The sequence below is a fragment of the Salvelinus alpinus genome, chromosome 19 (assembly GCF_045679555.1).
Source record: "Salvelinus alpinus chromosome 19, SLU_Salpinus.1, whole genome shotgun sequence".
NCBI lineage: Eukaryota > Metazoa > Chordata > Actinopteri > Salmoniformes > Salmonidae > Salvelinus > Salvelinus alpinus.
Genome location: NC_092104.1, coordinates 2,466,767 through 2,486,065, shown reverse-complemented (window position 1 = coordinate 2,486,065; position 19,299 = coordinate 2,466,767). Strand labels below are relative to the sequence as shown.

The 19,299-nt window shown below is 43.4% G+C and overlaps 1 protein-coding gene across 2 annotated transcripts in view; it reads right to left on the bottom strand.

Annotated features, from left to right (window-relative positions):
- Nucleotides 1–19,299, bottom strand: part of LOC139544884 (atrial natriuretic peptide receptor 3-like) — a 69,823-nt gene that overhangs the window by 27,092 nt on the left and 23,432 nt on the right. For both annotated transcript variants that reach the window (XM_071352049.1, XM_071352048.1), the window contains exons 2-3: nt 11,570–11,692; nt 7,288–7,463 (exon numbers count right to left, since the gene is read on the bottom strand). In XM_071352049.1, the coding sequence (XP_071208150.1) occupies nt 7,288–7,463; nt 11,570–11,692 (299 nt within the window). The remainder of the gene's footprint in view (nt 1–7,287; nt 7,464–11,569; nt 11,693–19,299) is intronic.

Genomic DNA, 19,299 nt, shown 5'->3' with positions numbered 1-19,299 from the left:
AGCATAGTATTTGGTACAAATGATTCCCTAAATTCTTGACCTGAGCAGAATATTGTAATGAATGGTGTGGCTGTTGAACAAGTTGAGGAGACTAAATTACTTGGTGTTACCTTAGATTGTAAACTGTCATGGTCAAAACATATATATATATATTTTTTTTAAACTTAACTAGGCAAGTCAGTTAAGAACAAATTCTTATTTACAATGATGGCCTACCCCGGCCAAACCCGGATGACGCTGTGCCAATTGTGCGCCGCCCTATGGGACTCCCAATCATGGCCGGATGTGATACAGCCTGGATTTGAACCATGGACTATAGTGACGTCTCTTGCCTTAGACCGCTGTGCCACTCAGGAGCATTCAGTGGTTGTAAAGATGGGGAGAGGTCTGTCTGTATAAAGAGATGCTCTGCTTTTTTGACACCACACTCCAAAAAGCAAGTTCTGCAGCCTCTAGTTTTGACTTATCTTGATTATTGTCCAGTCGTGTGGTTGAGTGCTGCAGGGAAAGACCTAGTTAAGCTGCAGCTGGCCCAGAACAGAGCAGCACAACTTGCTCTAATTGTAATCAGAGGGCTTATATACAGAGCCTTCGGGAAGTATTCAGATCCCTTGACTTTTTCCACATTTTGTTACGTTACAGCCTTAATCTAAAACAGATTAAATTTAAGAAAAAACTGAGCAATCTACACACAATACCCCATACTGACAAAGTGAAAACAAGATTTTTGAAATGTTTGCAAATGTATCAAAAATAAAAACAGAAGTATCTTATTTACATAAGGATTCAGACCCATTGATCATCCTTGAGATATTTCTACAACTTGATTGGAGTCCAACTGTGGTAAATTCAACTGATTGGACATGATTTGGAAAGGCACACACCTGTCTATATAACGTCCCACAGCTGAACAGTGCATGAAAAAAAAAGCCATGAGGTCAAATAAATTGTCTGTAGAGCTCCGAGACAGGATTGTATCGAGGCAGGGATACCAAAACATTTCTGCAGCATTGAAGGTCCCCAAGAACACAGTGGCCTCCATCATTCTGAAATAGAAGAAGTTTGGAACCACCAAGACTCTTCCTAGAGCTGGCCGCCCGGCCTAACTGAGCAATTGGGGGAGAGGGGCCTTGGTCAGGGAGGTGACTAAGAACCCGATGGTCACTCTGACAGAGCTCCAGAGTTCCTCTGTGGAGATGGAAGAACCTTCTAGAAGGACAACCATCTCTGCAGCACTCCACCAATCAGACCTTTATGGTAGAGTGGCCAGATGGAAGCCACTCCTCAGTAAAAGGCACACGTGGGCTTGGAGTTTGCCAAATGGGGCGGCAGGTAGCCTAGTGGTTAGAGCTTGGGACCAGTAACCGAAAGGTTGCTGGATCGAATCCAGGAGCTGACAAGGTAAAAATCTATTGTTCCATGGCCTCCCGAGTGGAGCAGTGGTCTAAGGCACTTCATTGCAGTTGGTAGCTGTGCCACTAGAGATCCTGGTTTGAGTCCAGGCTCTGTCGCAGCATCCAATTGGCGCAGTGTCGTTAGGGGAGGGTTTGGCCGGCAGGGATGTCCTTGTCCTATCGCGCTCTAACGACTCCTGTGGCGGGCCGGGCACATGCACGATGACGCGGTTCCTCAGACACATTGGTGTGGCTGGCTTCCAGGTTAAGCGGGCATTGTGTCAAGAAGTAGTGCGGCTTGGTTGGGTCGTGTTTCAGAGGACGCATGGCTCTTGACCTTCACCTCTCCACAAGTCCGTAGGGGAGTTGCACCGATGAGACAAGACTGTAAATATCAATTGGATATGAAATTGGGGAGAAAAAGAAACTCCCATTCGGCTGATATTGATGAAGAGTTTCAAATGAACCTGGTTTAAATAAACAGATAAAGCAACACCTCGCGGCACAACGTCTCTCCCCAATCTGACCTGGATAGTTTGTGTGTATGTATTGATATGTAGGCTATGTGTGCCATTTATAAATTGATGTAGTTCTGTCCTTGTCTATTAATGTTCTGTACTATGTCATGTTTCATGTTTTGTGTGAACCCCCAGTAGAGTAGCTGCTGCTTTTAGAACAGCTCATGGGGATCCTGCTCATGGGGATCCTGCTCATGGGGATCCTGCTCATGGGGATCCAGCTCACGGGGATCCAGCTCATGGGGATCCTAATAAAATACCAAACACCACTAAAGTAATACTGCAAAAAAAATGTGGCAAAGAAATGAACTTTTTCAAAGCATTATGTTTGGGGCAAATCCCAGTGTACTGGATTCGCAGGGGGCCTAGTGAAGTGTACTGGGATTCGCAGGGGGCCTAGTGAAATGTACTGGGATTCGCAGGGGGCCTAGTGAAGTGTACTGGGATTCGCGTGGGGGCCTAGTGAAGTGTACTGGGATTCGCGTGGGGGTCTAGTGAAGTGTACTGGGATTCGCAGTGAAGTGTACTGGGATTCGCAGGGGGCCTAGTGAAGTGTACTGGGATTCGCAGGGGGCCTAGTGAAGTGTACTGGGATTCGCAGGGGGCCTAGTGAAGTGCACTGGGATTCGCAGGGGGTTCCACTCTGTTGGGTCTCAAGACACGACAGTCTATTTACTAATGTATTATTCATGGTCTTCTATTGCCTGCTTGACCATGTCTTGATTCTTAGTAACGGCACTTCCTGGTTTAAATAAAGGTGAAATAAAATGGAGAAATAACATTCAAAGCAGATCTGATCTTTGCCTGATAGTTTCTCCAGCCCTCTGTGACATGCACATGCAGCCCCAGGCAAATCGTTTGAAGGGACGAATGCTATTCACTCCTTTGACGCAAGTCGACAGCTTGGAGGTACGATTATAATGTGCTCTAACAATCTGGCTGTCAGGAATGACAAAGTTTCTGTTAATAAATCTAATTACTTCAAATTAATGTTGCCTCTGGGGAGTAGAGGGAGGGGGGTGGGGTTGCTTCAAGCACAGACCTGACAGCCTGCCTCTTCATGACGCACATTAGATGTTAGACACACGTGCACGTGCAAGAACACAAACATACGCACGTGCACAGACATAAACACATGCACACACACTGCTGAAGCATCAGAAATCCATGCGGTGAATGAACAAGACAGGACTGTCTGTCTGCCTGCCGCCTGTTTGGCGCATGTCTGTCTGTCTGCCTGTCTCTCTGCCTGCCGCATGTCTGCCTCTCTCTCTGTCTGTCTCTGTCTGCCGCCTGTCTGTCTGCCTGTCTCTCTGCCTGCCGCATGTCTGCCTCTCTCTCTCTCTCTCTCTCTCTCTCTCTCTCTCTCTCTCTCTCTCTCTCTCTCTGTCTGTCTGTCTGTCTGTCTGTCTGTCTGTCTGTCTGTCTGTCTGTCTGTCTGTCTGTCTGCGGTCTGTCTACCGCCTGTCTGTCTGCCTGTCTCTCTGCCTGCCGCCTTTCTGTCTCTCTGTCTGTCTACCTGTCGCCTGTCTGTCTGTCTGTCTCTCTGTCTGTCTACCTGTCTGTCTCTCTGTCTGCCTGACGCCTGTCTGCCTGCCGCCCATCTCAGAATGGCCTCCAGAATCTACAGATGAATCATTTGACAGCAGCACCGTCTCAGAATGGCCTCTAAAATATACAATACACCCTCTTTCTTTCATTCTGTATGGCTACGTCATAGATTCCTTTTCAATATACTGTTTTATAGGCATAGATAGATCTATCTGTCTACTATATTAGTTGAAGGTTTCATGAATTGGAACAGGATTTGCTTTGAGTGCTTCTCGCACGATAAGGTCAGTAAGAATGCCCTCTTGTATAATCTTTTTATTTGAGCTCTCAGAACAACGCCTAGACAGTGAAGTAACGTCCAAACCCATTGAATCACGCTGAATGTGTTTGGAAAATCCATCAGTCTCTTCTGGACGTTTAGGGCAAGGCCCATTCATGTTTTCATTCCCGACACAAAACAAATAATTCAGCCCTGGTCCTTTTGTATAACGTACTGTATGTCATGTTAGTGAATGTAATAACAGAGCGCTAACGCAACACACCCACCTACTGGTTGCGATTGGATAGAAATATTGGGGATATGGCCATCCACTGAGACTTTCTGGTGAGAGGCTCCACCTTTCAACTGCAGAGATTTCAATAGGATGTCTTTCTCTCTGAGGGGCGGGGGGAATCATTTCATTATGTCCACTAAGTTGTCTAGTCAGAAGCAGAGCCCTGAATGTCCACACTAAATCTGTCTGTCTGTCTGTCTGTCTGTCTGTCTGTCTGTCTGTCTGTCTGGCTGCCTGTCTGTCTGTCTGTCTGTCTGCCTGCCTGTCTGCCTGCCTGTCTGTCTGTCTGTCTGTCTGTCTGCCCATATGTCTGCCTGTCTGTATATATGTCTGCCTGCCTGTATATATGTCTGCCTGCCTGCCTGTCTGTCTGTATATATGTCTGCCTGCCTGCCTGTCTGTCTGTCTGCCTGTCTGAGAGACCCCTGTTGTAGGTATGGATGTCTGAGGTGTCCTCAACAAGACAACAAGACACCACATTAGGACTGTCCACAACAAGACAACACATTAGGACTGTCCTCAACAAGACACATTAGGACTGTCCTCAACAAGACACCACATTAGGACTGTCCACAACAAGACAACACATTAGGACTGTCCTCAACAAGACAACATCTTAGGACTGTCCTCAACAAGACAACACATTAGGACTGTCCTCAACAAGACACCACATTAGGACTGTCCTCAACAAGACACCACATTAGGACTGTCCACAACAAGACAACACATTAGGACTGTCCTCAACAAGACACATTAGGACTGTCCTCAACAAGACACCACATTAGGACTGTCCACAACAAGACAACACATTAGGACTGTCCTCAACAAGACACATTAGGACTGTCCTCAACAAGACACCACATTAGGACTGTCCACAACAAGACAACACATTAGGACCGTCCTCAACAAGACAACATCTTAGGACTGTCCTCAACAAGACAACACATTAGGACTGTCCTCAACAAGACACCACATTAGGACTGTCCACAACAAGACAACACATTAGGACTGTCCTCAACAAGACACATTAGGACTGTCCTCAACAAGACAGCACATTAGGACTGTCCACAACAAGACAACACATTAGGACTGTCCTCAACAAGACACATTAGGACTGTCCTCAACAAGACACCACATTAGGACTGTCCACAACAAGACAACACATTAGGACTGTCCTCAACAAGACAACATCTTAGGACTGTCCTCAACAAGACAACACATTAGGACTGTCCTCAACAAGACACCACATTAGGACTGTCCACAACAAGACAACACATTAGGACTGTCCTCAACAAGACAACAAGTCAACACATTAGGACTGTCCTCAACAAGACAACACATTAGGACTGTCCTCAACAAGACAACAAGACAACACATTAGGACTGTCCTCAACAATACAACAAGACAACACATTAGGACTGTCCTCAACAAGACAACACCTTAGGACTGTCCTCAACAAGACAACACATTAGGACTGTCCACAACAAGACAACACATTAGGACTGTCCACAACAAGACAACACATTAGGACTGTCCTCAACAAGACAGCACATTAGGACTGTCCTCAACAAGACAGCACATTAGGACTGTCCTCAACAAGACAGCACATTAGGACTGTCCTCAACAAGACAACACATTAGGACTGTCCTCAACAAGACACATTAGGACTGTCCTCAACAAGACACATTAGGACTGTCCTCAACAAGACAACACATTAGGACTGTCCTCAACAAGACACATTAGGACTGTCCTCAACAAGACAACACATTAGGACTGTCCTCAACAAGACAACACATTAGGACTGTCCTCAACAAGACACATTAGGACTGTCCTCAACAAGACACATTAGGACTGTCCTCAACAAGACAACACATTAGGACTGTCCTCAACAAGACACCCCATTAGGACTGTCCTCAACAAGACAACACATTAGGACTGTCCTCAACAAGACAACACATTAGGACTGTCCTCAACAAGACACATTAGGACTGTCCTCAACAAGACACATTAGGACTGTCCTCAACAAGACAACACATTAGGACTGTCCTCAACAAGACACCCCGTTAGGACTGTCCTCAACAAGACACCACATTAGGACTGTCCTCAACAAGACAACACATTAGGACTGTCCTCAACAAGACACCCCGTTAGGACTGTCCTCAACAAGACACCCCGTTAGGACTGTCCTCAACAAGACACCACATTAGGACTGTCCTCAACAAGACAACACATTAGGACTGTCCTCAACAAGACACCCCGTTAGGACTGTCCTCAACAAGACACCCCGTTAGGACTGTCCTCAACAAGACAACACATTAGGACTGTCCTCAACAAGACACCCCATTAGGACTGTCCTCAACAAGACACCCCGTTAGGACTGTCCACAACAAGACAAAATATCAACTAAGAAAGTGGAAGAAAAGTCCGTCAACGGCATGTTGATCAAAATATGCTTTTCCACAGCTCCAGGACCAAGCTGCCACTTGCCATGTCTCTCACCAGATAAACGTCAATCAGTTTAGTTGATCACCCCATAAACATCAATCAATTCATTTGATCACCCCATAAACGTCAATCAATTCATTTGATCACCCCATAAACGTCAATCAATTCATTTGATCACCCCATAAACGTCAATCAATTCAGTAGATCACCCCATAAACGTCAATCAATTCATTTGATCACCTCATAAACGTCAATCAATTCAGTTGATCACCCCATAAACGTCAATCAGTTTAGTTGATCACCCCATAAACATCAATCTATTCAGTAGATCACCCCCTAAACGTCAATCAATTCAGTTGATCACCCCCTAAACGTCAATCAATTCAGTTGATCACCCCATGAACGTCAATCAATTCAGTTGATCACCCCATAAACATCAATCAATTAATTTGATCACCCCATAAACGTCAATCAGTTCATTTGATCACCCCATAAACATCAATCAATTCATTTCATCACCCCATAAACATCAATCAATTCATTTGATCACCCCATAAACGTCAATCAATTCATTTGATCACCCCATAAATGTCAATCAATTCATTTGATCACCCCAATAAACGTCAATCATTTGGCTGATCAAGACCCTTGGCCAACTGTTGCGGCCTGCCATTCGCTAATACTGTTTTCCCAGACACAGTCACAGTCTTCACTGAGGGCTATTTCTTCTTTTACATGTAGCAGACATACAGTAGTGACCCTGACGTTGCACCAAGCACCACGCTCTACCATCGGAGCCACACGGGGCAGGGTAGACTTACGTACGTTGTCACAGTCGTCACAGTCCGGTAGGCCAGCCTTCTGAATGGACCTCTTGACCTCTAGGGAGAAGTTCTCAAACTCTGGTTTGACCGTCCGCAGCAGCGTGACCGTGTTGAGGGCAGAGTACGCTTGTCGCGCTTCACTGTCGTACTTATCCCCTCGCTTCCACGAGCCGTTGCCTAGGAAACCATACGAGGCGAGAGAAAAAAGTGGTGAAATTGCTAACATGGTGAAATGTATATCTACTAATGTCTATCACCATGTAGTGCAGGCCTGGACCTACAGATGAATATGGTATGCAGGCCTGGACCTACAGATGTATATGGTATGCAGGCCTGGACCTACAGATGTATATGGTATGCAGGCCTGGACCTACAGATGTATATGGTATGCAGGCCTGGACCTACAGATGTATATGGTATGTAGGCCTGGACCTACAGATGTATATGGTATGCAGGCCTGGACCTACAGATGTATATGGTATGCAGGCCTGGACCTACAGATGTATATGGTATGCAGGCCTGGACCTACAGATGTATATGGTATGCAGGCCTGGACCTACAGATGTGTATGGTATGCAGGCCTGGACCTATAGATGTATATGGTATGCAGGCCTGGACCTACAGATGTATATGGTATGCAGGCCTGGACCTACAGATGAATATGGTATGCAGGCCTGGACCTACAGATGTATATGGTATGCAGGCCTGGACCTACAGATGAATATGGTATGCAGGCCTGGACCTACAGATGTATATGGTATGCAGGCCTGGACCTACAGATGTATATGGTATGCAGGCCTGGACCTACAGATGTATATGGTATGCAGGCCTGGACCTACAGATGTATATGGTATGTAGGCCTGGACCTACAGATGTATATGGTATGCAGGCCTGGACCTACAGATGTATATGGTATGCAGGCCTGGACCTACAGATGTATATGGTATGCAGGCCTGGACCTACAGATGTATATGGTATGCAGGCCTGGACCTACAGATGTGTATGGTATGCAGGCCTGGACCTATAGATGTATATGGTATGCAGGCCTGGACCTACAGATGAATATGGTATGCAGGCCTGGACCTACAGATGTATATGGTATGCAGGCCTGGACCTACAGATGAATATGGTATGCAGGCCTGGACCTACAGATGTATATGGTATGCAGGCCTGGACCTACAGATGTATATGGTATGCAGGCCTGGACCTACAGATGTATATGGTGTCAGCTCAGGAATTTGAACCAACAACCTTTTGATTATTGACCCAACTCTCCAACCGCTCCCTGCCACCCCACCATCACTGTATACAGTTGAAGTCAGAAGTTTACATATACCTGAGCCAAATACATTTAAACTCAGTTTTTCACAATTCCTATTATTTAATCCTCGTAAAAATTCCCTGTCTTAGGTCAGTTAGGATCACCACTTTATTTTAAGAACGTGAAATGTCCAAATAATAGTAGAGAGAATAATTTATTTCAGCTTTTATTTCTTTCATCACAATCCCAGTGGGTCAGAAGTTTACATACACTCAATTAGTATTTGGTAGCATTGCCTTTAAATTGTTTAACTTGGGTCAAACGTGTCGAGTAGCCTTCCAGAAACTTCCCACAATAAGTTGGGTGAATTTTGGCCCATTCCTCCTGACAGAGCTGGTGTAACTGAGTCAGGTTTGTAGGCCTCCTTGCTCACACACGCTTCTTCAGTTCTGCCCACACATTTTCTATAGGATTGAGGTCAGGGCTTTGTGATGGCCACTCCAATACCTTGACTTTGTTGTCCTTAAGACATTTTGCCACAACTTTGGAAGTATGCTTGGGGTCATTGTCCATTTGGAAGACCCATTTGCGACCAAGCTTTAACTTCCTGACTGATGTCTTGAGATGTTGCTTCAATATATTCACATAATTTTCGTTCCTCATGATGTCATCTATTTTGTGAAGTGCACCAGTCCCTCCTGCAGCAAAGCACCCCCACAACACGATGCTGCCACCCCCGTGCTTCACAGTTGGGATGGTGTTCTTCGGATTGCAAGCCTCCCCCTTTTTCCTCCAAACATAACGATGGTCATTATAGCCAAACAGTTGCTTTTTTGTTTAATCAGACCAGAGGACATTTCTCCAAAAAGTACGATCTTTGTCCCCATGTGCAGTTGCAAACCGTAGTCTGGCTTTATTATGGCGGTTTTGGAGCAGTGGCTTCTTCCTTGCTGAGCGGCCTTTCAGGTTATGTCGATATAGGACTCGTTTTACTGTGGATATAGATACTTTTGTACCCGTTTCCTCCAGCATCTTCACAAGGTCCTTTGCTGTTGTTCTGGGATTGATTTGCACTTTTCGCACCAAAGTACCAGACTTGTGGAGGTCTACAATTTTTTTTCTGAGGTCTTGGCAGATTTCTTTTGATTTTCCCATGATGTCAAGCAAAGAGGCACTGAGTTTGAAGGTAGGCCTTCAAATACATCCACAGGTACACCTCCAATTGACTCAAATGATGTCAATTAGCCTATCAGGAGCTTCTAAAGCCATGACATCATTTTCTGGAATTGTCCAAGCTGTTTAAAGGCACAGTCAACTTAGTGTATGTAAACTTCTGACCCACTGGAATTGTGATACAGTGAATTATAAGTGAAATAATCTGTCTGTAAACAATTGATGGAAAAATGACTTGTGTCATGCACAAACAGATGTCCTAACCGACTTGCCAAAACTATAGTTTGTTAACAAGAAATTTGTGGACTGGTTGAAAAACTAGTTTTAATGACTCCAACCTAAGTGTATGTAAACTTCCGACTTCAACTGTACATTGGGGGTAGTGTTACCATATCATCGTAAATGTATATATACTGAACAAAAATATAAACACAATATGCAACAATTTAAAAGATTTTACTGAGTTACAGTTCATATAAGTAATCAGTCAATTTAACAAAACTGATTGACGGTTTTGGGCTACCGATTGGTGCAGCGGTCTAAGGCACTGTATCGCAGTGCTAGAGGCGTCACTACAGTCCCTGGTTCGATCCGAGGCTGTATCATCGGGAGTCCCATAGGGCGGCGCACAATTGGCCCAGCGTTGTCCGTGTTAGGGTTTGGCCGGGGTAGGCCGTCATTGTAAATAAGAAACTGACTTGCCTAGTTAAATAAAGGTAAAATAAAACATAAATTAATTAGGCTCTTATCTATGGATTTCACATGACTGGGAATACAGATATGCATCTGTTGGTCACAGATAACTTTAAAAAAAATGTAGGGGCGTGGATCAGAAAACCAGTCAGTATCTCGTGTGACAACCATTTGCCTCATGCAGCGTGACACATCTCCTTCACATAGAGTTGATCAGGCTGTTGATTGTGGCCTGCGGAATGTTGTCCCACTCCAATTCAATGGCTGTGTGAAGTTGATGGATATTGGTGGGAACTGGAACACTCTGTCATACACGTCGATCCAGAGCATCCCAAACATGCTCAATGGCTGACATATCTGGTGAGTATGGAGGTCATTATAGAACTGGGACATTCTCAGCTGCCAGGAATTGTGTACAGATCCTTGCCACACGGGGCCGTGCATTATCATGCTGAAACATGAGGTGATGGTGGTGGATGAATGGCACGACAATGGGCCTCAGGATCTCATCACGGAATCTCTGTGCATTCAAATTGCCATCGATAAAATGCAACTGTGTTCGTTGTCCGTAGATTATGCCTGTCCATACCATAACCCCACCGCCACCATGGGGCACTCTGTTCACAACGTTAACATCAGCAAACCGCTCACCCACACGACTCCATACACGTACGTGGTCTGCGGTTGTGAGGCCGGCTGGACGTTCTGCCAAAATCGCTAAAACAACTTTGGTGTTGTAGAGAAATGAACATTCAATTCTCTGGCAACAGCTCTGAAAGACATTCCTGCTAATTGCACACTCCCTCAAAACTTGAGACATCTGTGGCATGGTGTTGTGTGACAAAACTGCACATTTTAGAGTGGCCTTTTATTGTCCCCAGCACAAGGTGCACCTGTGTAATGATCATGCTGTTCTGTTTTATCAGCTTCTTGATATGCCACACCTGTCAGGTGAATGGATTATCTTGGCAAATTTTAAATACTCACTAACAGGGATGTAAACAAATTTGTGCACAACATTTGAGAGAAATAAGCTTTTTTTGGGGGCGTATGGAACATCTATTTTATTCCAGCTCATGAAACATGGGATCAACATTTTAATTTGTTGCGTTTATATTTTGTTTCAGTGTATATGTAGAGCAGGGAGCTGTGTTACCATAAGACGTGGAGTTGAAGAGTTCGATGTTGAAGAAGATGTAGCTGCCATTAGTGAGCCTCCGTCGATGAGCAGCTAGCATGATGTCTCGGACGATGTCAGCTCCCGCGCAGATGATAACAACTGTAAGAGATCAACATGAAGGAACCAGTGTTACTCCTAAACCCGTTTCAACAAGACTAGAAGACATGAACCAGTGTGACACCTCAACCCGTTTCAACAAGACTAGAAGACATAAACCAGTGTGACACCTCAACCCGTTTCAACAAGACTAGAAGACATAAACCAGTGTGACACCTCAACCCGTTTCAACAAGACTAGAAGACATGAACCAGTGTGACACCTCAACCCGTTTCAACAAGACTACAACTACATACAGAGGAGACTGTTTTTAAAACAATGTTCACAATACAATTGACAGATTACTTTTTCTTAAAGCTGGAGTGGAAATGGAGCATTCCACTGGGCACATCAGGTCACTTCAACGTGGAAATGTGGGTAATATTTGGATGAGACGTTGATCAATGAGATTGTCAACTTTTATTCACCCACTCAAAAAGACAAAAGGTTGTTGAATTTCTAATAGCAGAGCAAAAATGACCTGGATTGCAGTTGAGATTACATAAAAAAATACATAGTGCAAGTAAGTGATAGATGCTGTTGGAGACTCTGTCAGATTATTATAGAAATGGTGAAGATTTGACCTGCGACCTTTGCCTTCCAGCTTGCACATACACGTGTTTTCTGATTGCATAACAAGAAACGTATAGATACAGTAACCTCAAAATGTGGCCATGAATAAATACCGTTAGTTTGTAAAATAGTGTTAACGTTTGACCAATTATTGAATTGCAAAAGTAATATTGAATTGTTTGGTTGACAACAGGAACCAAATGTCAACGTTTAAAATAACATTTAAAATACGTATCTAATGCTTGGACAGTTTAATCTGAGCAACTGGCTTAATCCTATTCTTTAACTTTAGTTGGAGAAAGTGAATCCAACATATAATTTCTTAGGCTATTGACAAATATCAATGCTAAGCAGGGCTTGTTTAAACCCTGGACGGGACACCAAAGAATAGTTGGTCTAGGCAGATTAACTCTCCAGTAGGAGATTCCGCTCAGTTTATAGACATTTTTCTGATAGTGGATATAACGTTGAAGATCTGACATTCTTTCACAGGTACAAATTCAATATATTTTAAAATTGGTTACCATGATGACGTAATCATACCCAAGAAGACTTGAGGCTGTAATCGCTGCCAACGGTGCTTCAACAAAGTGCAGAGTAAAGGGTCTGAATGCTTAAATAAATGTGATATTTCACTTTTGTAATACATTTGGAAAAGGTTCTAAACATTTTTCTTTTAACTTTTTTTACTTTTTTTTTTTTTACTTTGTACTTACTTTCACAATGCCCCATTTTTACAATGGGGCATTGTGAGTAGATTTATACATTTTAGAATAAGCCTGTAACATAACAAAAATTTGAAAAAGGTCAAGGTGTCTGAATTCTTTCCAAATGCACATACCAGGGCTGTAGTATAAAGTAGTGCACTATATAGGGAATAGGGCTGTAGTATAAAGTAGTGCACTATATAGGGAATAGGGCTGTAGTATAAAGTAGTGCACTATATAGGGAATAGGGCTGTAGTATAAAGTAGTGCACTATATAGGGAATAGGGTGCCATAGTAAGCTTTTCCTCTTCCTGGATTTCTTTAATATCCTGTGTCCCAAATGACGCCCTATTGGAGAATATATGAAACATGTTCATTAACTGATCAAGTCTCCTGTTACTGTAGAAGAGATAGAAACACCACTCCATACTCTGTCAACTGTTAGATACATTATTAAACAATTCGGTAATGTTTTGCACCTAAAAAATTAATTGTGGCACGCACGCACGCACGCACGCACACGCACGCACACGCACACGCACACGCACACGCACACACACACACACACACACACACACACACACACACACACACACACAGACATAATGTACGTAGGTAAGTAAACATGGCATGTTGTGCCCACTTGAGTCCTTGTGGCGGATTTCAGAAGTGCCCAATTACATAGAGTATTCTCCTAACCCTGCACTCAGCCAGAGAGTACAGTAGAGGCCAATTACATAGAGTATTCTCCTAACCCTGCACTCAGCCAGAGAGTACAGTAGAGGCCAATTACCTAGAGTATTCTCCTAACCCTGCACTCAGCCAGAGAGTACAGTAGAGGCCAATTACCTAGAGTATTCTCTTAACCCTGCACTCAGCCAGAGAGTACAGTAGAGGCCAATTACATAGAGTACTCTCTTAACCCTGCACTCAGCCAGAGAGTACAGTAGAGGCCAATTACCTAGAGTATTCTCCTAACCCTGCACTCAGCCAGAGAGTACAGTAGAGGCCAATTACCTAGAGTATTCTCCTAACCCTGCACTCAGCCAGAGAGTACAGTAGAGGCCAATTACCTAGAGTACTCTCCTAACCCTGCACTCAGCCAGAGAGTACAGTAGAGACCAATTGCATAGAGTACTCTCCTAACCCTGCACTCAGCCAGAGAGTACAGTAGAGGCCAATTACTTAGAGTATTCTCCTAACCCTGCACTCAGCCAGAGAGTACAGTAGAGACCAATTACATAGAGTACTCTCCTAACCCTGCACTCAGCCAGAGAGTACAGTAGAGACCAATTACATAGAGTACTCTCCTAACCCTGCACTCAGCCAGAGAGTACAGTAGAGACCAATTACATAGAGTACTCTCCTAACCCTGCACTCAACCAGAGAGTACAGTAGAGACCAATTACATAGAGTACTCTCCTAACCCTGCACTCAACCAGAGAGTACAGTAGAGGCCAATTACTTAGAGTATTCTCCTAACCCTGCACTCAGCCAGAGAGTACAGTAGAGACCAATTACATAGAGTATTCTCCTAACCCTGCACTCAGCCAGAGAGTACAGTAGAGACCAATTACATAGAGTATTCTCCTAACCCTGCACTCAGCCAGAGAGTACAGTAGAGGCCAATTACATAGAGTACTCTCCTAACCCTGCACTCAGCCAGAGAGTACAGTAGAGGCCAATTACATAGAGTACTCTCCTAACCCTGCACTCAGCCAGAGAGTACAGTAGAGGCCAATTACATAGAGTACTCTCCTAACCCTGCACTCAGCCAGAGAGTACAGTAGAGGCCAATTACCTAGAGTATTCTCCTAACCCTGCACTCAGCCAGAGAGTACAGTAGAGGCCAATTACATAGAGTATTCTCCTAACCCTGCACTCAGCCAGAGAGTACAGTAGAGACCAATGCCCTTCCAATTAAATACATTGAACGTCGGTCTTCAAAAGCAGGTTGCCACCACAGATTTCCCTGGCAGAGGGTGGAACATAAGATTACCACTGAAAAGATAAATAATAATCACAGGTAATCTCTTGAATCATATTTCACGTGGACCCATGCAGAGCACTGAGTCACTACTACAACACAGACTGAACAACAAGGTGATATAACTAGGAACAACCAGGTGATATCGCTCGGAACAGCAGGGTGATATAACTAGGAACAACTAGGTGATATCACTAGGAACAACGAGGTGATATACTGTAACTAGGAACAACGAGGTGATATCACTAGGAACAGCGAGGTGATATACTGTAACTAGGAACAACGAGGTGATATCACTAGGAACAACGAGGTGATATCACTAGGAACAACGAGGTGATATTAATAGGAACAACGAGGTGATATAACTAGGAACAACGAGGTGATATAACAAGGAACAACGAGGTGATATCACTAGGAACAGCGAGGTGATATACTGTAACTAGGAACAACAAGGTGATATCACTAGGAACAACGAGGTGATATCACTAGGAACAACAAGGTGATATTAATAGGAACAACGAGGTGATATCACTAGGAACAACGAGGTGATATCACTAGGAACAACAAGGTGATATAACTAGGAACAACGAGGTGATATCACTAGGAACAACGAGGTGATATTAATAGGAACAACAAGGTGATATTAATAGGAACAACAAGGTGATATAACTAGGAACAACCAGGTGATATAACTAGGAACAACAAGGTGATATAACTAGGAACAACGAGGTGATATCACTAGGAACAACGAGGTGATATTAATAGGAACAACAAGGTGATATTAATAGGAACAACAAGGTGATATAACTAGGAACAACCAGGTGATATCACTAGGAACAACGAGGTGATATTAATAGGAACAACAAGGTGATATTAATAGGAACAACCAGGTGATATCACTAGGAACAACCAGGTGATATCACTAGGAACAACGAGGTGATATCACTAGGAACAACGAGGTGATATCACTAGGAACAACCAGGTGATATAACTAGGAACAACGAGGTGATATAACTAGGAACAACGAGGTGATATCACTAGGAACAACGAGGTGATATCACTAGGAACAACCAGGTGATATCACTAGGAACAACCAGGTGATATCACTAGGAACAACGAGGTGATATCACTAGGAACAACGAGGTGATATTAATAGGAACAACAAGGTGATATTAATAGGAACAACAAGGTGATATTAATAGGAACAACAAGGTGATATAACTAGGAACAACGAGGTGATATTAATAGGAACAACAAGGTGATATTAATAGGAACAACAAGGTGATATAACTAGGAACAACGAGGTGATATAACTAGGAACAACGAGGTGATATCACTAGGAACAACCAGGTGATATCACTAGGAACAACGAGGTGATATCACTAGGAACAACGAGGTGATATCACTAGGAACAACAAGGTGATATCACTAGGAACAACGAGGTGATATCACTAGGAACAACAAGTGGATATCACTAGGAACAGTGAGGTGATATCACTAGGAACAACCAGGTGATATCACTAGGAACAATGAGGTGATATCACTAGGAACAATGAGGTGATATCACTAGGAACAAAGAGGTGATATCACTAGGAACAATGAGGTGATATCACTAGGAACAAAGAGGTGATATCACTAGGAACAACAAGGTGATATCACTAGGAACAACAAGGTGATATCACTAGGAACAGCGAGGTGATATCACTAGGAACAACAAGTGGATATCACTAGGAACAATGAGGTGATATAACTAGGAACAACGAGGTGATATCACTAGGAACAATGAGGTGATATCACTAGGAACAATGAGGTGATATCACTAGGAACAAAGAGGTGATATCACTAGGAACAACAAGGTGATATCACTAGGAACAACAAGGTGATATCACTAGGAACAGCGAGGTGATATCACTAGGAACACCGAGGTGATATCACTAGGAACAACGAGGTGATATCACTAGGAACAACGAGGTGATATCACTAGGAACAAGCAGGTGATATCACTAGGAACAACCAGGTGATATCACTAGGAACAACCAGGTGATATAACTAGGAACAAAGAGGTGATATCACTAGGAACAACGAGGTGATATTAATAGGAACAACGAGGTGATATTAATAGGAACAACGAGGTGATATTAATAGGAACAACAAGGTGATATAACTAGGAACAACAAGGTGATATAACTAGGAACAACGAGGTGATATCACTAGGAACAACGAGGTGATATTAATAGGAACAACCAGGTGATATCACTAGGAACAACGAGGTGATATCACTAGGAACAACCAGGTGATATCACTAGGAACAACCAGGTGATATCACTAGGAACAACCAGGTGATATCACTAGGAACAACCAGGTGATATCACTAGGAACAACCAGGTGATATCACTAGGAACAACCAGGTGATATCACTAGGAACTACGAGGTGATATCACTAGGAACAACGAGGTGATATCACTAGGAACAACCAGGTGATATAACTAGGAACAACCAGGTTATAGATACAGTAGATACAGACCCTACAGTAGATACAGACCTTACAGTAGATACAGACCCTACAGTAGATACAGACCTTACAGTAGATACAGTAGATACAGACCCTACAGTAGATACAGACCCTACAGTAGATACAGATCTTACAGTAGATACAGACCCTACAGTAGATACAGACCTTACAGTAGATACAGACCCTACAGTAGATACAGATCTTACAGTAGATACAGACCTTACAGTAGATACAGACCTTACAGTAGTTACAGACCTTACAGTAGATGCAATAGATACAGACCTTACAGTAGATACAGACCCTACAGTAGATACAGACCCTACAGTAGATACAGACCCTACAGTAGATACAGACCTTACAGTAGATACAGTAGATACAGACCTTACAGTAGATACAGACCCTACAGTAGATACAGACCCTACAGTAGATACAGATCTTACAGTAGATACAGACCTTACAGTAGATACAGACCTTACAGTAGTTACAGACCTTACAGTAGATGCAATAGATACAGACCTTACAGTAGATACATACCCTACAGTAGATACAGACCCTACAGTAGATACAGACCCTACAGTAGATACAGACCTTACAGTAGATACAGTAGATACAGACCTTACAGTAGATACAGACCTTACAGTAGATGCAATAGATACAGACCATACAGTAGATACAGACCCTACAGTAGATACAGTAGATACAGACCCTACAGTAGACACAGACCCTACAGTAGATACAGACCCTACAGTAAATACAGTAGATACAGACCCTACAGTAAATAGAGTAGATACAGACCCTACAGTAGATACAGACCCTACAGTAAATACAGTAGATACAGACCCTACAGTAGATACAGTAGATACAGACCCTACAGTAGATACAGACCCTACAGTAGATACAGACCTTACAGTAGATACAGTAGATACAGACCCTACAGTAGATACAGACCCTACAGTAAATACAGTAGATACAGACCCTACAGTAGATACAGTAGATACAGACCCTACAGTAGATACAGACCCTACAGTAGATACAGACCTTACAGTAGATACAGTAGATACAGACCCTACAGTAAATAGAGTAGATACAGACCCTACAGTAGATACAGACCCTACAGTAAATACAGTAGATACAGACCCTACAGTAGATACAGTAGATACAGACCCTACAGTAGATACAGACCCTACAGTAGATACAGACCTTACAGTAGATACAGTAGATACAGACCCTACAGTAGATACAGACCATACAGTAGACACAGAGTGTTTTCCCAGGTCTGTTTGTATACAGTATGATGCTGTTAATGACAACAGTACTACAGCCAGGGAAACCTTTCCCAGGTCTGTTTGTATACAGTATGATGCTGTTAATGACAACAGTACTACAGCCAGGGAAACCTTTCCCAGGTCTGTTTGATACAGTATGATGCTGTTAATGACAACAGTACTACAGCCAGGGAAACCTTTCCCAGGTCTGTTTGATACAGTATGATGCTGTTAATGACAACAGTACTACAGCCAGGGAAACCTTTCCCAGGTCTGTTTGATACAGTATGATGCTGTTAATGACAACAGTACTACAGCCAGGGAAACCTTTCCCAGGTCTGTTTGATACAGTATGATGCTGTTAATGACAACAGTACTACAGCCAGGGAAACCTTTCCCAGGTCTGTTTGATACAGTATGATGCTGTTAATGACAACAGTACTACAGCCAGGGAAACCTTTCCCAGGTCTGTTTGTGTTTGACGTGACAATAGAACAATAGGAGTTGGCAAGACAACACAAACAGATCTGGGACCAGGCGAACCTTTCCCTCACCGCACAGCCAGA